The 22,316-nt window shown below is 42.3% G+C and overlaps 1 protein-coding gene across 10 annotated transcripts in view; it reads right to left on the bottom strand.

Moving 5' to 3' along the window:
* ERC1 (ELKS/RAB6-interacting/CAST family member 1) overlaps window positions 1-22,316 on the bottom strand; it is a 509,051-nt gene that overhangs the window by 66,943 nt on the left and 419,792 nt on the right. For all 10 annotated transcript variants that reach the window (XM_075006075.1, XM_075006082.1, XM_075006057.1 and 7 more), the window contains one exon: window positions 173-274. In XM_075006075.1, the coding sequence (XP_074862176.1) occupies window positions 173-274 (102 nt within the window). The remainder of the gene's footprint in view (window positions 1-172; window positions 275-22,316) is intronic.

The raw sequence follows: 22,316 nt of genomic DNA on the forward strand, positions 1-22,316 counted from the left end.
CGTCTTCAAGAAAGCCTGCAAAAGAACTGCAACCAGTTTTGTCTTCTAAATTCAATCTAGAACGTTGTTTTTGTTCCCAGATATTTCACATGTGGCGGAAAGCTCATGATTCAAAAACAAACAGGCCCAGGCGTGAAATACCATATTAAAAGAGAAAAGGAGAGACTACTACCTGGTCTGGAGAGGGTTTGTGGTTAGTTTGATTGGAACGGGAGGAGGATTTGAGGTGGTCATCCTCATAGTTATCTGCCATCAACTTCATGCGATTCTGAGTCTGTGAGGGAAAAAGAATGAGTAACTCAGTTTAGTCAGTTGAAGGTAAATAGAAATGTTACAGTGCAGAGGGAAATAGACAAAGAAATGCATCTTACAACACTGTGTTCTACCCTGTGCATTCCAGACAAAGTCCATGAAAATCAACAATATTCAGAGTACACACAATAATCCATATTTATACAACATACTACACATTAAGAGCAGCCACAAAACATAAGTAAAAATTATCTTGAACATACAGACCATTTCACTTTATTATGCAGCTAAATCAGCTTGGTAATTAAGTTTCTCATCCTCTGAGTTGCACCTAATAAGGATTACACTTTGCTTATGTGTATACAGGTGAACTAGGTTCTTGATTAAACTTCTTCAGGAAAAAGGCATCAATGTGGATAGCTCAATGAAAACATCTTTTAAAATACAAAGTGCTGGCCAAAAAGAAGAAGAAAAAAAACTATGAAGTGATATTAATGAAGGGACACAAATCAATACTGAAGCGACTATAAATGGCATAATATAAACCTGTGCACCAGAAGAAGGACACTCTCAATCTGAATGCTCAAATCAGTTTTCAAAGAATATAACAGAAACAGAAAAAATACAAAGAAAGTTAAGAAAAAAGAAAGTGTGTCAAGTAGGAGTTTAGAACTTTGAGAAATAGTTTGGAGGGAAAGTGAATAAGAGGTAACATGATAGAGCTATATCAAACAGATATTGCATGAAGCCATTTGGGAACTATTAGTGACCATCTCATAATATAAGAACAAGGTGGCTGCGTCTACACTACCCCTCCCTTTTGGAAGGGGTATGTAAATGCAGTGGATTGAAAATGCTAATGAGGTGCCGATATAAACATTCAGTGCCTCATTTACAAAATGGCGGCCACGCTCCACATCAAATGTGCTGCTTTTTAAACGTAAAATAACCATGTAGACAGGGTTCCTTCGAAAGGAAGCCCTGTTTTCGAACACACCCTTCTTCCCAATTTGTTTTGAGAACCAATTACAGACTAACTTGTTTTTAAAATGATGTTTTGCACGTTCATACAGTGATTAGAACCTCATATATTCTGCTTGAAATATCTGATCTTAATTTTTGATAACAAATCATAAATAAGTCTGTCTCTGAGATAAGTTATATGAACGAAGAAGTATGTATGGAAGAATATATTATGGGAACTGAGAGCTATAACATGTATTTCAATACAGCAGCACTCATTGCTTGCACAAAGTGAAAGTAATGACTTTGAGAAGCATTGCATGGTTGACAAGTTTCAGTGCACACTAACATTTGTAAAAATTATCTTGGTGCCATTACAGGTACAGAAGGGAATGCTGTGGTAAGCACTGGAAAAAGAATTCATCTTCTTCAAAAAACTTGTCAAGTGGGACTGAAAACATTCTACATTTGAAAATACCAACTCAAATTACATCTTGCAACACTCCTGTGATGGAGGTAACATATCTGAAGCAGTTTACCCAATCAGTCATATTCTGTATCTCTATTTTTGTTCAAGTTTTCAAAAAGGATTTCTCCCCCTAACAGCCTAACTTCTCTTTCTGATGCTTCTGCTGTTAACCTTTAATTTTCTCCTGACATCCAAGGCTCAGCATGAAGATGTTACAAATTCAATCATATGATTTCACTGGAAGTTTTAGATGACAGCCATTAATTAGAGAGATTTAATTTAAACACACATACCTTAGAAATTTAGCAAAAAATATCAATATAGAAATAACAAAATTCTATTTAATGGAAGGATACCATTTGATTTTTTTTCAAGTATGAAAGTTCTTTGTTAAAGTAGTCAGTCACAGCAAAATCTTTTGGCTAATAATAAATGAAATCCATTTCCAACTCCATGCATAGTGCTGTAAAATAAAGGTTATTTTTATAAGTCTCTACCTACTGGACATGGACACCAAAAGCTTCTATGGATACCTGAAAGCTAACTGGGGACTTCTAATTAGGAGTCCGCAGGTCGCTTGGAATAATTGTACTGAGTTCTTCTCCTACAGCTACAGGATATGCAGAAGGATGGGCATTTCTAGATCACAGTCGTATGGAGGCTGGGGGTGGTTATGAGGAAAACACAGCTTATTATATTATGGGGAAACGTGAGTAACTTGCCCCCTCCCACCTTTAGCATCTTGCAGTCTAAACTGCTGTGTCACTGGGATACTACATGGTCACTTCCTCTCTTACCTTACCCTTGTTCAGACCCCATCATATGCATTCTTACACCACTCTAAAAAAATCTGTGAACAAGAGTGGTCTAACCACTACATCCTGTGGGAAGGGAAGGAGTGAAGCAGAGACATCTGTGGTATGGGGAGTGCCTCAGGCAGGAAGCTGCAGGGCTAGCTTTCAGAACTTGTACACATAAGAGCCGAGCCTTCGACAAATTCTTGATTTATGACCAGCTTTGTCTTAGGCTCGTAACTGCTGTGTGCATGTGCCCTCCAAGCTAAGATCAACCACTAACATAAACCAACTCTTCTCTGTTAGAAACTGCCTATGCTAGGGTTCTCAGTTGTCCCAGATGCTTCACTTGACATGCCACAGACTCTCTCAGGTAAGGGACTCCTTCCCCATGCACCATCAATCATCTTAAAAAACAACTAAGGACATTCTCATATAATAAATAATATCAAATAACAGCCTCTCCCTCTCTCTCAAACCCGCCCTTCTCAAAACAAAACCAAAACCAAGTGAGTTTCAGTTACGGTATCTACGTCAAAGCCTTCTATAGGACTTCAAAGACTCTCAGCTGATAGTCTCTGAAGGGCACTAGGGCTGTCTTTTAGTTTAATAGATTTCCTCTATTTCTGTGATGAACTATACCAGCAGCACAAACTCATCTTTCCCTCTGTTTTGAAAAGCCTCTATGAATCTGCTTATTTTTCACTATTTCCCTCTCTCCTTCCTCCACTTATTCAACACTGGCCTCTGCTCTGTCCCTTCACACAATCTCACCACTTTTCTTACAAGAACCATTTCTTCTGCAACTCAGCATCTGGAACAACCTTCCAGTATCCATCTTCCTCATCAGTTTTCCCTCTTGGTTCAAATCTCATCTGCAAAGCTTTCTTCGTTGCCTATACCTCTTAATTTCTGTGACTATGTCTACACTATCACAGTAAGTAAATCGAAGGTATGCAACTCCCGCTACATGAAGAACTCCCCCTCCACTGCATAACCCACACCCTTTGCACCTGGAACTCTCTGACAAACTATCCCCACCTCACCCCATCAATGGCTCAGGCCTCACTCCTCTAGCTTCTGGATCTTCCACTGAGCCCCCCCAGCACATGCACCTGCTGGGCTCTATCCTCCAACACCCAGACTCCACCCACCACTGAGCCCCAATCACCTTCACCTGAATCCCTGCACAGTCCCATTACCATTGCACCAGAACTCTCCAACAAGTCACTGTGCATTCAGATCCCCCAGCACTCAGATCCCTCAATGAGCTGCCTACAGCCAGCCAGTCTCACACTGAACCCACACCTGGATCCCTCCACACTTGGATCCTGCTCACCCACACCTGGTGCAGCTGGCAAAGAGGGACAGGATCCAGGAGTGTTTCTAGGACAGACTTGGTTCTTCCCCTATATCAGTGATCTCCCATCTCTGTGCAGCCAGTGACCTGTGCTCCCCAATGACATGCTGGAGCCTCCACATTTATTTGACAAATGAAATTTGCAGAATTTGAAAACAATTATGTACCAAATTTTAAATTTTTTTTAGCACAGACTGTCTCATGAGTAACATGGAGGATAAAATTAGCAGGAAGTACCAGAAGACTGACAGATGACTAAGCTCTATGGGTCACTTAAAAAAACCCAGTGCTTTAGCTTTATGTACCTTGTATTTAACACTATACCATATCTTGCAATACAGTCTTCATAAAATATTACACTTATTACATTTTACTGTATATTTCATGTGCAGCTTTCTTTAACATTTATGACGGATGCCCAGCACTCTGAGGATCCCTCTACATGGTAATATTTTGAACTCAAATTTCAACTTCACATACAATCCATGCTTTCTCTCCAGAGAAGGACCTTCAGAGAATAAGAAGAGCAAGAGGGTACTCATAAAATCTATTTCCCCATTACAGAGCAAACTAGCAAAAATAACATCAATAACTATTCTCTCAGTTTTGGTAAAACTTCTTATTAGTGGAGGTCCTGGCTCTTCTAACTAGCCCTAAAAAAGCCTTTCAAATCCTTTAATGTAAAGTTTAAAAGAAGACAGATTACATCATTATTAATATAATGACTAGTTGTTACAAATGGGGGTGTGTGCCTATCTCTCAGTGAGTTAAGGGAATCATCATCTACAGGTTGTTATCCTATTTCATTTCTCTTAGTTAGAGTTGAGGGTTTCACTGGATACACATACATGCAAAAACAATGTGTGAATCCTCCTCCTCACCAACGCAAAAACAATGCACAGACTGAATCAAAAAAGGACCTGATTTTCAGAGGTGGGAAATTTCACCAGAAGTTGTGGTGTTCAGCATCTATGAAGATCAGGACACTTTCATTGTTAAGGCTCCCAGGGTGTCCGTTGAGACGTCTTCTGAAAAAGTGATATGGAGACAGCAAAGCCCAATATAACTGCCCCGCAAGATCTCCCTCCTGATGGCCACTAGACAGGCACAAGCACTTGGATCATCTTTCTAGCTATGGTTTCCTTGCAGGGATAATGAAGTATGATGCTTGGTGTCACTTCCCTTCCTGATTTTATTGTAGGTATTACAGGGGACTGAGTGAATTAATTTACATGCTTCACCATCATATTTACAATATTTAAGATCCTGCAGGGCATTTTCCAAACCTAATGGAGAAGTTAAATTCCAACATGTCATCTTGATTTGCAAGGTTTAAAAAAGGCTCACCTTTAATTTGGTCTGGATGCCTTTTAGAAATGTACATATTACAAGAAAGAACCTCACTCCTAATAAAAAACAGATTGATGTGATCAGTGAGAGCCCAGGAAAGAGCCTTCTGTGTTATCACTAAGGTGGATTACCAAAACTGTCTTGCTTTAAGGAGTGTCTCATTTCAGCATGGGGCATATACACAAAACAGCGGCCAACATTTTCCAAGACATGCAGGATTGAACGCTGATTATATCTAAGAAAAGGACTTACCCATCATCTGCTGATTACTACAGATTTGTTATATGACAGATTGGCAGACTTTGTCAGCACATTTATATAGTTCTACTTCATTCACATTGCTGCTCATTTGATCACATTTTTTTCCTGGCAAAAATTGGTTGCCACACAATCAAAAATCTTAAACAAAACAAATGGAAGTAGATCATTTAGTAATCTCAGCAGCACAGACTCAGCAGCTCAAGAGTTATCTCCATGCTAATATATAATGTGTATATATAGAAAGTTTGGCTCTTTTAAAAATTGAATTGAAATCTCTATTCGAGGATGCCTTTTGTAGCAATACTGGTATTTTACCTTAGGAAAGACAAAAGTTACTCACAGGAAGATCGCCTGATAATTAATCTACTGTGAGTTAATGGTTAGGATTCTGTGAAGCCAGCCCCAGAGGCTGTTTCTACACATTAGTATATTGCGTTGAAAGTGGCATGCTAATAAACAGCCCACAATATGCTAATGAGGCATGGATGTAAATTCCCAGTGCCTCATTAGCATAGGGTCACATGATTTGGAGCCCAGAAGAGCTTCTTCCAGGCTCCAAATCATGTGACCCTATGCTAATGAGGTGCCAGGAATTTACATCTGTGCCTCATTAGCATATTTTGGGACATTTATTAGCAAGCCACCTTCAGAGAAAGTGGCATGCGTAGAAATGGCCAGAAATATTAAAGTCATCCCAAACCATGTCATGAGCTTGGGAGTCCCTATAAGGGCGTATCTATTATTTAACAAGTCAGTATACATTCTCTAACACCTCACCTACATTTCTCTGGTTTTCTAAATAGTGATAATGAGATTTAACTCCCTTTCCCTCCCCACCACTAGCTATTTGTTTTACAAGTGCTCAAATTATTCCAATTCCAACTTCAAGTATGAAGTTTCTGTGCTTTAGTTACACCTGTTCTAAAATAAACTGCAATCCTGTTCACTGCTAATGATCCTAAGGGGTGAAAGGTATGTTGCATCTTTGATGTCCCAGGACCACATCTAAAGATTCGAGGCAGAAATGTGTTTTTCTTTATTTCTGGGACGTGTGAAGAAGGGTTGGAGTCTGAGAATGTTTACCACAACACTGAATCCCCTTGCTTAGTGTGGCTGTGATTCAAAACTTTATGACCAGATCAAAGGGACATACATAGCATCCTATGCCCACTGTTTTAATAAGTCTAGGGACATTCATATCACACAAAGTCATGAGATTCATCTATTAAAACTTATTTGAAGATGGAAACAAAAAGCAGAATGAGTTGCTCATTTAATCTTTGGGTTAAGAGTAAGATAACTGGTTACACTTACCCTTCTTAAAACTAGCATATAAAATCCCCAGTAGTCTAGGCTTTAAATACTTGCGCGAAGTGTCTCTCACTGCAATGAAATTATCTACCAGAAAAGGTAATGCCAGCATTCCTTGCTACAGGGCAACCCAAAGACAGGCAAAACACATTTATTTAAATTGGTGCAGCCTTGGTTATTTTCAGCTAATACTCACCACTGCTTTTTTTTCTCTCTCATCTCTTGTTCCTGATCCATTACATTTTGCATCAGTTGGGAATGTATTCCATTTGCTGGTAGGATGGCTAAAATTGAAGGATTGGGGGTGGGGTTGATTCTGTTCAAGGGACATGTTGGCGCTCTTTGAATATATAGCTCCTTTAAGTCAGTCCTGACTCCTGCCAGCCATTTTGTGGCATTGAGAAGGGAGATGGCAGCTACCATGCCAGAGAAACTTGAACCCAAACTGTAAGAGACTCCTTCCTGACTGTACTTCTCCCTTGGTTGGAATTCAATTTGTCTCTCTCAGATGCTCATCAATGGCCGCGTCTACACTAGCCCCAAACTTCAAAATGGCCACGCAAATGGGCTGATGGGAATAGGGGGACTTCGAAGTAGGCGGGGTCCTTTCGAAAAGCAGCCCTGTTGGGACGAGCCGCACGGCAGCGAGGCACGTAAATTTCGAAGTGCTGTGGCCACCCGCATGCTAATGAAGCGCTGAATATGCATTTCAGTGCTTCATTAGTAAACTTTGAAATGGCCCATTGCGTGGCCATTTCGAAGTTTGGGGATAGTGTAGACGCAGCCAATAGCTGCTCCAAGTTAAATTTTTCAATTTATGTTTATAAACAAGAGGATAATTTATTGGTAGTGTAAAAGAAATGAAAGAAACAGCAAATAAAAATGGAATGAAAATGTACATTTCCATAGAACTTTATTAGAGTGATGCTATACTTACTTACAAAGCATAGTTTAAGTTTTCATGACAAATGTCTTTGAGATGAAGCCAAAGTTGTGAATAGATACCAGTAACAAGCATAAAATCCTTCCAAGAATGTTTTAATTCGTTAAAAAGATGCCATGAAAAAGTCAGGGGTTGCAGAGACAAGGTTATACTTCTAAAAACCTTAGTCCTCTGAAAGCAAAAATAACCAATTATCTTAATTCTGTCTCCACAGAAGACAACTGAATTAAGCCATAGGCACTCAGCTATCATTAAGGAAAAAAAGGAAGAAAAAAATGAAATAAGACTTTAACCTATGCGATTGCAAAGAAAAGTTTATAATTGTATGTAGTGTGTAAACAATGCAGTGACATCTTCCTGAGTCCTCTGACAGCCTAAACAATAGCTTTGAAAGTAGCGAACCTCCCCATGCATCTCAATGCAATATTAATTCCAAGATTCATTACTCTGGGGGGGCCCAGGCCAACACTTCCCACAGAAAGACTGTGTGGCAGGAGGAGGGCAGTGGAACAAGCCTAGCCCACTCAAGAAGAGGCACATTGGCTATGAATATACATGCTGGAAGGGTCCGCCCTGATGAAAGTGTTGCCTCTTCAGGGATGAAGAGGGGACCCTAGCTGTCAGTCTTGCTGCTCCATGAAAAGGAGACCTTCTGCTTCTACCTCTGAGAAATCTCAGGGCACCCCTGCCTCCCTGGGAAAGAATGAGAAGCCCCCTTGCCATATGTATTTTAGATAGTGAAAGTAGTGGTGGGGGGGGGTACCAGCATAATAAGGGGCAAGGCTGGGACTGGAGCTAGAGATGCACCACATAATGGAGCATCAAAGGCCTGCACTGTCTTCATCCAGACCTGCCAGAGAGTGATACAATCCTCCCATCTTGCATCCTCTGATGCAAGGTCCATAAATTCTGTGGCACTCTACTGGAAAAATTCTACCAAGGGTTCAGGCATGGTACATATGTAGATAGTTACAGTTTTCAATATGAACATGAATGTAATCAGAATCCCTTGTTATTTTGATATTAAATTCCTTTTATTTTGCACCATCTTATTAGTTTTTAAGCTGCTGCAGAATGTTGTCAAAGTTTCAGAGAAAACAAACTATTAAGATGAATGGCACACTTTTAACCTGTTAGTCATAGCTTCTGACTGTCTACAAAATTCTGGAGCATAATTTTGTGTGTTTGCAGGGATGAAACTTCATAGCTGAAGAATACACAGGAACTGACTACCATGTTCTTGTAAGGATTCTCATCCTTAAATTACTGACATTTTCTTGCAACCTTAACTTCACCTTGAAGTTTATTTTGATCAAGGATCTCCTTGGCTTACTTAAATGGTCCACCAGCAATGAACTCCACTTCAGAGAAAATACTGAGAACGATTTATTTAGCTAAGAAATATCAAGTGATACTAAAAAACTAGGTAAGTTGGTGTTGCTTGTCACACAAAGCCTATGAGATGCATCTTCCAGCCTGCTCTCAGGCTGATGACTGCAGTATTATGATATCATGTCATGTTCTGTTATTTTTAGACTCTCTGACTTTGGTTCTCTAAGTATTTCACCTGCCATACCATAGATCTTTCAAAGATCTACTAGTGCCTTAGAAAAATGGGAGAGAAAGTTAAAAATCAGGGATTCAAAAAGTCACTTGGAAGAAGATCTAAACAGCACAGATATAATTAATGATGAGTGAGGCATTTTCTTCAAATTTGTTTTCCTAATCTGGATTTTGTAGAGTTGGTAAATTAAGGAAACAAAAACAGTGAGGGAAAGCAATTTGTATCCAAAAGACGAACTATTTTGTCAATTGAGAGAAAGGTGAGAGGTATATCTTAACATCTCAGACAGAAGCTGAAAGATACAGTTCAGTTGTCTCTGTGTGCCTGCCTTAAGCAGTATTTGTAAAACTGTAAAATCATCACAGATCATTGTTGTAACTGTAACTATGAATCTGCACTAATGCTCAATATGAATAAAACAGTTAGTAACATATTAAAAGTTAATAAAGGAACACAATCTTTGACCATGTTTATGTTTTCAACTCTCATTCTAGTTTGGTAGTGGAAAGAACTGTTTTCTGTAGTTTTGAAGTCTGACTAAAGACATACTTGTTGTTATGGATCACCCACTAAAATCAGGGGCCCTGTTAGAGTGGGAAGCACTGTGGAAATTACGTTAGTGAAGAATAGTTTGCATTTCAAAAGCATGGAGACTATAATGCACATAATCAAGTCTGTAATCATTATTGCACGGTAAGATCAACACATTTCAGTTTTAACAAACTGTTTCATGTGTTTACAAGACACTAAACATTAGTGAGTTTCAGTAAGCTGTCATCCCCCACACCAGGTTCTCAACCCAACATTTTTAGCCTCACATTTTTGTTGTTATATGACCCAGCATTTCAAGAGCCTTTGCCTGCGGCTTCAAAGAGTCCTTAGAGAGTAGTATACCCTCCTCGATGAGCTGTTTTTGGCAAGGACAAGTTGTCAATAGATACAAATTCCTAGATTCTAAAGTGATGTGAGCTGCTCAATGTCATCTTAACCAGGCTGTCTGCAATAGCCCAGATCCCAGCTCTGTATGTATAATGTGTGTCTGTGCTGTAAGATATAAACAGCATTGAAGGCAACATTATTTTAAAAAAATTGTGCTTGTGATTTAGTTCTGACACATTAATTTTCAAAGTTGGCTGCAAAAAAGAAAAGTATAATTTCAGCTGTCTCTTTCTGCCTCATTTTTATCCTTTAATCTGATCAACAGCCTTTTTGATAATTATTGGAGGGAGAAGTACAATAAACTATCTTCCTAATCAATGGGAGCAGGAGTTTTGCTACACTAAATGAAATTAAATGTTAGGAATTTTCTTTGTACAGTTAATTGCAATCTCTGGCATCTGCTAAAAATGGCACTGCCCCATATGCAACACACAAACACACAGTTAAAAAATTCTTGTCTGTCCACACCATCCCTGTGTGTGGTCCACAGACAAAATTCCTACCCATCTACACTGGCCCTGTGTCTGGTATACAGAGAGAAAAAGAATTCCTGTCTATGTATTTTCCTTTGCATGCAGTATGCCGAGAATTTCTTTCCATCTGCATTCCTTGTTGATGGAGTATAAGAACACAGATCATTATCATATAACTCTACTTTTTCTCCTTCAAGAATTATTTTTTATATCTAACCTTCATAATGCTTGGCTTATGCTACGAGGTGGCAAGGTTTAAAAAATGCAGGTTTTGTGATATGCTTGCGTTGACTTATTTTTATCAAGAAGATATCTCTCACCAAAAGTTGTGACATGAAAACAGTGGAGACAGGTGTCAGTTTAGTCACACTAGCTTGCTCTAAGGTATATGCAACTCAAACAGCGTTCCATCTTGCTCATCTACTCTCAATATGCTGCTCTTCCTACTAACTGCAATATATTATTCTTTCCCATCAATTAGAAGTTCACTCATAGGGTTGAAGGACAGGATAATGTAGTCCTGAGGCAAGGTCTGGATTATATAGTCCCTCTCTTTTGTGGAGTCCCCAGACTAACAAGGTAGTCCTTGGAACATAGGATGAAAAAAATCACACCCATCATTCAGTCTTGTCCATGCTGTTTTACCTGTAATGAGTTCCTCAATCTGAGGTCAGTAAGCCTAGTGAAGCCATGACACAAATCATGCAGCACTGATGAAAGGCATGGAAGAGGTACAGACGAAGAAACAAAAGAATGGGGCAGAAAACCTAGACTGATTTACTTGCAGCCAGAGGACTTGAGAGGGATCAGGGAAGACAAAAGATTTATAAAATCCTATAGTACCATAAAAGGCAGTAGGCTGACAATAGGAGGGGCAACCAGGGTTTGATGACTGGGAAGGGCAGAGAAGAGGAAAGTTATATCAAAATTTGAAGAATCATTTTTAAACATCTGGAAATGATGAGGAGAAAGACAGAACAGATGGACAAACAGAAACTGGTCTGAGTCCAGATTTGCACACATCTCTCAGTCTCTCGACTTACTCTTACTTCAGTCAAGCACAACTAACTGAAACCTAATCTACCTCTTAGTGGGATTCAGAAGAGACTTGGGGCGGGCGAGAAGAGACGGAATAGATTTAAAAAGCTTCCCAGAACATTAAGGTACATTACTAATTACTTCCACAGAGTAAGTAAACCTCTGCAGTCTTTCAGGTTTTAAACAACACATGTATGTGTGTTTTCTTATGAGCTATTAAATATTTTTACCAGCATTTATGTAAGCAGTTCACAGAAATTTAGTGTTCTGGTTTAGGTAATGGAAGTAAAGCTCTGGTTTTATCTTTCAAAAATCTGGGAGGCACCCTGGCATGATAACAGAGTCCACAGCTGAGTCACACGCTGATTTGGAAAAAGGGTTTGTTTTTAACTTGTTAAAAAGATTAACCAGGGACCAAAGGTGAAATTAAATGCCTAAATTCCAAGTTCCCAGTGAACAGAAAAGAATGGCTTAGCGGTATCTGTATTGTAAAAACACCGACAGACATCTTGGTTAATCATGAGTTAGAATAGATAAAGAACATAAACAGACGCAAACGGGTTAGCTCCCTTTGTTTACCCAAACAGTAGTAGAAAAAACATTTGCATGAAATGCAGCTTGAGTTGGCAAATAAACATCTGTATGGTTATGTCTAGATTGCAGAGAATTGTTGGTAAAAGATATGCAAATTGTGTAACGCATTTGTGTATCTCTTGCCCACAGTTCTGTTGGTAGAGGCTTTCATGAAATTAATATCAGGAAAACCCCCTCTGTTGAGACATCCTTTCTTCCTCATGGAATAAGGTGTACAAGGATGTTGACGGAACACTCCCAACCGTCAGATCTCAGACAACTCTGTTGAAAAACTTCTGCTGACAGAAGCCTGCAATCTAGACATAGCCTCAGAATGTTTGTGAAGGTACTGGAAAAGACACTTCAGAGACAATTATAAATAGGATAAAGGAGAAAGTCCTGGCATGTATTAATTAAGGTCAAACAATAAGAATCAGAAGAATAACAAAATGGCTGTTCTTCATAGTGAATTCAAGGTAGGAGATATCCTGCTCCTGTCAGACATCAATACTGGGATAATGATTTAATCTTAGATTTGGGGACTCCATATTTATGAAATTTAAGATATTAACTTCCTTCTAGACTGTTAGCAATGGAAGGATATGCAATATGCTACTACAAAAGGCCTTTTTTCACTTTCGTTGAAATATTTTGTTAGAGCTGACCAACCATCTTCTTGTGACCATATGATAGTTATGCCTTCAATGCAACAGTGAGCAAGAGTAAGTAGTTTTTTGTTATATGAGGCAGAAGCTTAATTTTCATTGTAAATTAAATCTTGGCTGATTTCCTAAAGCCATTACTAGGTGCTGAAAAGATACCACATAATGAATCCTAACTCAAAAAGGTAACGAGGAAGCAACTCTGCCACCACCTTGATGTACCTGGATGTGTAGATTCATGTCACCTTCTTCTCCCCGGAGTAAACTTGTTTCAAAAGAGATCCACTTAGAGACAGTTAGAACTGGTTAAAACTCAATTTCTGGTTCACAGGAAATTTCAGTGTTTCATAATTTGGGTTAATTTCAATTAAGAATAAAAACATTTACTCAAAACTGGAAATGTTAAAAAAGGAAAGTTCAGAAGCACTGACATATAGGTCACAATGGGCACTAACTTCTACAGCATTTTCGAAAGGAGAGGCGATTTAGAAACAAGCAGCTGAGCAGCTACATGCAAAATGATAATTTCAAAATCAACTTCAAAATAAAAAGGCAGTCATTTCTAAAGCATTGCTCCTCCGCTGCCTCAGGAACACCACCTCAATTCGACATCAGTTTCTAAATGACGTGTGAGTAGCCTCTCCCCTGGCCGCCATTTCGAAATCATAAGTCCTCCACTGTGCTGGCCCCTCCCAGGAGCACAGAGGAGCCCTGGCCAGCACCAGGGCTCTATGGCTGTCAGCCCCACCTGCCTTAAATTTGCAGGGATACTGAAACCCTGTGCAGGAAGCTGAGAGTGTGCTGGCAGCCACAGAAGCACATGCTCCCGCAGAACACTCTCCAGCAGCCCCCAGAACGCCAGAAAAGCAGACACCCAGAGTAATGGCCAGCAGAAAAGACAAGTGGGAGCCCCAGGGATCGCAAGGCACCGGGAGGCAGGACTCGATGTGGCATTTGCCAGGCCTGGAGTGGGGTAGGCTGCATTGGCGACTGTGCATGGGGGCATAGTTGTGTCCTGCACCGGGAGCTCCCATGGGGGTACGTAGATGCCCTCGGCCATCCTGCGCCCAAGCCACAAGTTTTGTAGGATGCGGGCATCGTGGGCCCTGCCCGCCCAGCCCATGCAAAGGTCTGTAAAACATCTGCTGACATCCACAAGGGCCTGGAGGATGACTGAATGGTAGCCCTTCCCATTAATGTACCATCCATGGCTGTGTGGAAGGGCCGGGATAGCGATGCGGGTGCTGACCAAGGTGCCGAAACAGTTGGGGAATCCCAGTTGCTGGAACCCAGCCCTGGCAGTGTCCATGTCCCCCAGGCAGATGAGCCGGCGCAGGAGCATCCAGTTGATGGTGTTGATGACCTGCACGGGGTGGAGGGCACAGGTGCCCGTGAGCATGTGGTGGCATACAGGGGGACCCTGTCCCCAGGACCCTCTCCCTGGTCCCTCTTCCCCAGGCTCCGTCGTGGGTGCATGACCCTGGCTAACTTACTCCTAGGATGACCCCGACGGTGGCCTTCCCCACCCCGAATTGGCGGCTGACCAAACAGTTGCTGTCCGAGGTGGCCAGCTTCCACACAGCAATGGCCACCCTTTTCTCCCGGGGGAGCGCAGCTGCATGCGGATGTTCTGGTGGTGTAGTGCTGGTGCCAGCCACTGGCACAGCTCCATGAAGGTGGCCCAGGTCATTCTAAAATTGCGGAGCCACTGCTTGTCATCACACTCCTCCAGTACAATGAGGTCCCACCATTCCCTGCTAGTGGGGTATCACCAGAGGCAACAAAGGGCCTAGGGAATGAGGTGCTCCATGTGCACCGTGGGGGTGGGGGAAAGGGGCTGCAGGAGGCCAGCTGTGTGACAGGCAGCACGGAGCCTCAGGTGGACTGCTGCTGGCGTTCTGGAGTTCCTGCACGTCCATGGTAGGCTGCCGTGTTGGGGTGGAGCTGAGCTGGAGTTCACATGCTGCAAGCAGCCCAAGCCATCAGCATGTGCACAGTGGCAGCAGTGTTTGGGAGGGACCCCTTAAGGGGGTGCCTGGCCTCTGGTCCAGGAAGGGCTTGTTAGCCATTTGACCCTTCCCTTGCCATTTCCTGTCCTGTTATTTCAAAAGGAGGCTCTGTGCTGTGTAGCTGCTCCCTTTTGAAAGGACGGGGGGGTCTCTTCGATGTTGCAGAGCACAACGTCGATTCACATTTTGTGTGTAGTTGCTTCATATCGAAATGACTCTCTTTGAAGTAATGGAGAGGGATTGCCCCTTTCGACGTCCCTTGCTAGTATGGCCACAGCCATAGTGTTTCCAAAACGAAAGGTGCTTCCTGGGACCCTGAAATTGACAATTCTTGCCCATTTCATTGTGGCCAACCACTGAATAGCAGCAGTGAAACTGATAAGAATCACATCAATTTCAAATCGCAGGTGCCAGGGTCTTCAGGGTCCACAACTTCAGGCAGGCCGTCCACATTGACTATTTCTTGGTTAGTTGCCTCCTTAGGCTGCTTGACTCTGGGGGCAGCTGACATACAGGCTCCTGCTGTCAAGGAGTCTAGAAGCCCTCTGTGTAGAAGCTACCACTGAACCAGAGGCCCTAGAAACCCAAGGGCTCCCAACTCAGAGACAATTTGTGTGTCACACTGCCCCAGAACTGTAGAACCTGAAAGGCTGGGGTCCCAGTCTGTTTGCACATGGGGGATGCCCTGGGGCTGCTGATCTTAGAAGCCCTGAGTTTGCTGACACTGCAACAGTCCATGAGAAGGTCTACCTTGGAACCACAAGGTCCCTGGCAGCCCATCAGATGAGCTGGCAGAAAAGCAGCAACATTCATTGAACTGATATGTTTCTGCAAAACATATGTTCAGAGGTTCAACAAATTGACATTTTCTGACAAAACCCTGTTTCATCAGAAAATTCCTAACAATATTAGAGAACTAGAATGCAGTACTTCTGTTCTAATGACAATGTTTTCATAAGCTCTACCCTGCATAGGGCACGCGGTAGTATAAACTTAAGTTCCCTATCTAGGGAAGGAAATAAAAGGTGGTAACAGAATCCTCAATCTCCCATGCAGGCAGAAGACTGTAGCTCTTTCTCCTCTCTCCTCCCTGGCAACATTTTCTACTCTACAGAAATGACACATGGTAGCATCTGTCTTTCTTCCTCTGGTAAAGAAATTTCTTTGATCTCAGTAGAATAGGTTGGAAAGGGAAAGTTATACATCTGAAGAAAAAGAACCCATGACCTCTTCTGAGCACCAGTACAAAATTAAATTATTGTTTACTCAAGGTTAGGGTGGTTTGTAATTTAGAATGTGATACTACCTATACGTGTGCATTGTGAGGACAGTTGTAGCCACATCAGCCCATTATCAGAAGATAACACAAGCAACGGGGCTCTAATTTCACAATCCTGTGACTTCTATATGCTGTCAGAGCTTCTGTGCTCCCTAATCTAAGATAAAAAGGGTAACCAAATGTCAGCCTTCAGGGTATAAAGTGACCAAATACTGAGGTGAAAAAGCTTTCTCTAATTCCACAGGTATTGCTCAGTTTTCCAAATGCCTTATAGGGCTTCACATCTTCCTCTGAAGCATCATTCCACGTGCAGAGGTATAACACTGGACTAAATGTGATCTCAGTCATTCAGGAAAGGAATGCATTTTAAGAATATGAGCTGTTAAAAACTGATGTTGGTAATAAGAAACCTCTTGTCTGAGATGGACGTAAGTGTGGAAACACCAAGATAAGTAATCTCTGATTGCTTACTATTCACTGGACTTGTGGAAAACCAGCTCAGCATTTGCTGAAGCTGTAAGTTCTCTTTGAAGAGTGAAGACTTGGCTTCTTTAAATAACTACCGAGGCTGACGATAACTCCCTTGGAACCATTCCTTGCCTCATTCCAACTGTCTCACCTTCTCTGAGCAAAGAAATTAGTTTGCTATTTATTTCCTTCACAAACGAAAGTGAAACATGTAAGGAGAGGTTACTCAACCTGTGCAGTAACTAGAGTTCTTCGAGATGCTGTCCCTATGGGTGCTCCACCTTTAGGTGTGACAGCACCACTGCACACTTGGGCTGAAGACTTGCATGTAGCAGTGGACGCCCTTGGCTGTCTGCACACGCAGGGCACAGGCATGAGTTGCCTGTAGCATTTACTGCGTATATGCACGCAGCCACCTCCTCAGTTCTGCTCTGATCCAGAAGCCAAAGAAGGAATCCTAAGCAGAGGGGAGGAGGTAGGGTGGCAAAGCACCCATGGGGACATCTCAAAGAACTCTGGTTTCGGCACAGGGTAAGTGACCTCTCCTTCTTGGAGTGTCCCCATGGGCGCTCCACCTTTAGATGACTACAAAGCAGTACCGTTGCTTGGAGGTGGGTCCTCGGATGGTGTACATTGGTTAACAACAAAACAGATTGGCAGGATGCAGTCTGTAAGTCAGCATAGCTTTGTATGGTTTATCGCTGAGTGAAAGCATGAGCAGATGCCCAGGTGGCTGCTCTGCAAATGTTGTCGGTAGACAGGCCTCAGAGAAAGGCCCACTGCACATGTAGAATGGGAATGAATGCCTGCCAGAGGTTCTCTGTTAAATTTATTGTAGGCAAGTCTTAAACAGCCTGAAATCCATTTAAAAAGCCTCTGTTTGGAGACAGGCACACCATGGGACCTTGTGGCTGAGGAGATGAAGAGTTGGGTCATCTTCCGAAATGACTGCGTTCTCTGCAGGTGGAAGGCCAAAGTCCGATGGACAGTGAGGTTAAGCGTGGCTCTGTCCCTATCATCGGTATGTGGTTTACAGAAGAAGACAGGTTAAGTACACTAGTTTGTTGTAGTGGAAAGAGGTAAGTACTTCCAGTAGGAATTTGGGGTGGGTGGGTGGGTAAAAGGTTGTATACAGTGATTCAGACTTTAGTGCACTGATCTCTCCCACCCTTTGTGTCAAGGTGATTGCCACATGAAAAGCTACTTTTATGGACAAGTGCAGCAAAGACCTGGTGGCTACTGGTGCCCAGGGTTTGCCGGATAGGACCCTGTGGACCAAACTGAGGTCCTATGCAGGCATTGGCTCTTTTACTGGCAGGAAGGTATTGTGGAGGCCTTTAAGGAACTGCTTGGTGAGTGGGTGGGTGAAGACCATGGTCGGGAATAGGCGGGTGCATGGGGGTCACATGATTGTGAAAGAATCACCATGCTATCAAGTATTGCCATTGTTGTGAGTAAGTCTTCTTTGTTGCAGGTCACCTACTGTTTATGAGACTCATTCAGACTTGAGGTGGGCAGTACAGCTCTGAATCTGCCAACCAGTCAGGAATGACATGTAGAGGTGAAGATGGTTGATGGCTGGGTGGCTAATGGACCCATTCTGTTGGGTCAAGGGTGAGAAGACAGGAGGAAGACCGTATGGGGGGTGTCTGGACAGCTGTAAAGATTCGGAGAACCAGGTCTGCCTGGGTCATCTGGGTGCTAGTAAGTCTCAAGCCCCGCCCCCACTTTATCTTGTTCATGACTCTCTGAATGACAGGAATTGGCAGAAATGCATACGCAAAAGGTGCATTCCATATGATATTGAAGGCATCCCACAGTGAATTGTGGCCTAATCCATGTCTGGAGCAACAGAGGAGGCAGCATGTGCTGGCCCTTGTAGCGAACAGAGACATGGTTGGAAACTCCCATCTGCAGAGGATGTGGCAAATAGTGGATTTGTTGATTTTCCACTTTTTTGGGAGGGAAATTGTGGCTGAAGTCATTCGCAAGTAAGTTGATCCTGCCTGCTATGTAGGCCGCCCCCAGGTGGATTTGTCAAGGGATATACCACTCCCACAGTTGCACTGCTTGTCGGCAGAGTTGTCTAGAGCGTATGCCACACTGTTTGTTGATGCATTGCATTGTTGCTATATCGTCCATCATTATGAGGACTGTGTGATAGTTGGAGAGGGTCTCTGGAAGGAACCCCTTTGCATAGGTTCTGTGGCAGTATCCACCAGCTGAGAGTGTCTCTAACTGAGGCTGGGACGCTCAGTGTTCTGTTCAGTGGATGGACATGGGGCCTGAATACTGCTCTGAAACAGGCCTGCACTGGTCTCATCTGGAGGTCCACATGGGCATGACTGAAATTGTTGCTGCCACGTGGCTGGGGAGACATAGACATTGCCTGGCAGTTATGCTGGGACTGACCTGTAGCATGACGACAAGGTCTTGGATTGCCTGTAGACTGTGTAGAAGCAGTGAGGCTGTGACTGTCTGGTGATCCAAAAGTGCCCCTTTGAACTCCAGTATGCAAATTGATGTCAGGGTGCACTTTGGAAGGGTTATGCATAGGCCCAGATTGAAGAACAGTGTTCTGGTCACAGCTGTTGTCTGTTAGTTCTGAGATGAGAGGTGACCCTTTATTAAACAGTGGTCTAGGTAGGGAAAAATGGTTACTCCTTTTGTTCTTAGATATGTGGTGACGAGTGCCAGGATCTTTGAGAAAATCCTCGGCACTGTGTAAAGCTGACAGCACCCTATGTTGGAAGTGTCATTTCACTATCACAAATCTGAGGAATCAATCATCTGTGTGACGGGTGGGTGGCCACATAAAAATAAGCATCCCAGAGGTTGAGAGTGGACAACCAATCCCCTTTTCTGAAGTGCATGGATGATTGTGGCTAATATGCCATTTTGAATCTTTGACAAAGTACGTACTGGTTTAGACTTCTGAGCTCCAGTATGGGTCTCTGACCACCTGTTTTCTTCTGTGTGAGAAAGTAGCATGAATAGAAGCACCTTCCCCCGTGCTCAATGTTTACCTCTTCTATGGCTCCCAGCTGTAGAAGAAGTTGTGCCTCTTGCACAAGCACTGTCTTGTGAGAGGTCCATGATGTACAGTCACTAAGACCCCCTTGTCAGTGGTGATAGCTCATGTGCAGGGTAGAATGCTGTTAGCCTTTAGCTGCAGGTGGTATGTGGCTCGTCCTGGAGCCTGTAAGCTATGGGGGCTGTCTGAGTCTCAACCAAACATTCAAAACAACTGAAGAGGCAAAGACTGTGTAACTAAACTGTCTGTTTTGTTTACATTTTGCAGCCACTGTTTGGATGCTCAGAGTACATAAAGTGACCTGTGATTCTTTGAGGGAATAAAGTGCCTCGTTAATGTTTTCCTTGAAATGCTACTGATGCTGAAGTGGATCTAGTAGAGTGCATTTTGATTCCCATTAGATGTTGCAAGCCTTGGAACAGATAACACAGATGAATGCATCCAGAGAGCCATTTGGATTGCATGAATATGGTGGTACCCTTACTGTTTTGTGATAGATGCAAATGGTTTCGGCAAAGCTTTAAATGGCTTGGTTCTCTCCAAATAGAAAGCTAGTGCTCTTCAAATATCTAGGGTATGCACCATTTCTTCAAATCTGTTATCATGTAGTTTGGAGATGAAAACTGGAGGCTATACTGGTTGGCTAATGTAAAAGAATGAGTGTACCTAGGGGAGGAGTTGAGGGTGGGTCCTTAATGTGACTTTGAAAAAAATACTAGTTCGAAAGTCATTTTAAAATCTGATTGCTTTCCACTCTAAAACATTAATATGTAAATTTTTTTCTTTGCGTGACCAACAAACTCTAACAACTTGTTTAAGTGAGTTCCCCACCCCAGTGTGGAATACATCAGAGAAAAGGTTTGCTGGAACATTCCCTTCATTTCATTCTGATCTTTTGTCCACTACATTAGTGATGTTAATTTCTGCTATGCAAGATGAACCTCTTTAGTTCAGCACTTTCTTGTCCGGCAACATCCATAATACAGCATGATTTTAGGTGGCCAGGCGACCACTTACCATGGGTGTGGCCAAGTTTACTGCGATCCCATAAATATCAGAGAGGCAGCTGAGTTAGTCTGTATCTTCAAAAACAACAAGAAGTCCTGTGGCACCTTACAGACTAACAGATAATTTGGAGCATATACTTTCGTGGGCAAAGACCCACTTTATCAGCTGCATGGGGGGCGGCAGAGGTGTTCCAAAGGAGGGTATAAAGAGGGAGTCTCAGTCAAGGGGAGGGCCAGAGATGACCGAGTCTGTTCAGTCATGGAGGATGGTCTCATAAAGTTTGTTTACAGTCACCAGTCCTGGCTCTCAGTGTTCTGTGCTGTTATTTAGCTCTAATTTACCCCAAATGTCTTTTAAGAGCCCAATAAGCAGTGAAAATGTTGGTAATGTTGCTAGACAATACTGACCTACCGTGATTTGACAAATTCTTTCATTTGGTGCCTGTCTGGTTCTCAGTGTCCTGGACTAGAGACCTGTGTTAATTTTTGAAGCATGTTGTCTAAACCTGTGACTGATAGTTAACTGGTGCTAAATATCCCTTATTTAAAATGAGAACATGGTGTCACTAACGTGGTTGATGCCAAGAGACCTATCAACTGGAGAAAATCTTGCGAACTTCTCCTCACACAATCCTTTTTGGTCAGCATCCCCACAATTACATTATCATGAAATTTCAGATTTAAACAGCTGATATCATGAAATGTACCACTTAAAAAAAAAACATAACCATGAAATTGACCAAAACGGACCATGAATTTGATAGGGCCTTACTTTTAAGAGAGAGTAGTGTGTACCTGAGCACCTTCTGACCTTCGTAATGCTGCTTTTAAGACTAATGAATTGGATGATGGGTGTGTGCATGAGGAATGTAGTCAGACTTCCCGAGCAACTGGCTAAAATTTGTCAGTCTTCTTCAATAAAAGTTGAGAAGATGAAGAATTATTCCATCCTGCATTTGCTAGCTGGGGGGAAAAAAATTCCAATAAGAGAAAGTAACTCTTTGGCTGTAAGCTGCTTTCTGCACATGAAAAGCTAGATGAGAAGATTTCTCAGTTGAACTAAGGAAGAAATATCCAATGTCTCTACCATGTATGATCCACTAAGTCACAAAATGCCAACTGCATCCTCTGAAGGTAATAAGGCTGAATCGCCTCTCCATATTTTCACAATTCCACCCTGCATGGACTCTCGCAGCTCCATTAATTCCTTTTCTTTTGATAAAACTTCCCTTGCAACTGTAGGAAATTTATTCAGTCTGACTCATCCTGTAAGATTCATATCCTTCAAATCTGGCAGACACTCACCCTCTCTGAACCTATGTGGAGAAAGTCCATTCCCACACATAGAGAATTCCTGATAATGTTTTGGAGAAAGCCATCAGATTCAAGGTAGTATTTACCAGCCTGCTCAGAAATCCCTACTCAGATCCAAATGTACATGTCTTCGTGCAAATGAATTTAACTTATATGGGAGCCTCTGATTATATTAGTGTCTATGTAGATATAAACCATATCCCTCCTGCAAGCCAAGGTTATTCTTGGTTCAGAGAGAACTAGAGACAACATC

Source organism: Carettochelys insculpta, chromosome 1 (assembly GCF_033958435.1).
Source record: "Carettochelys insculpta isolate YL-2023 chromosome 1, ASM3395843v1, whole genome shotgun sequence".
In the NCBI taxonomy this organism is placed as follows: Eukaryota; Metazoa; Chordata; order Testudines; family Carettochelyidae; genus Carettochelys; species Carettochelys insculpta.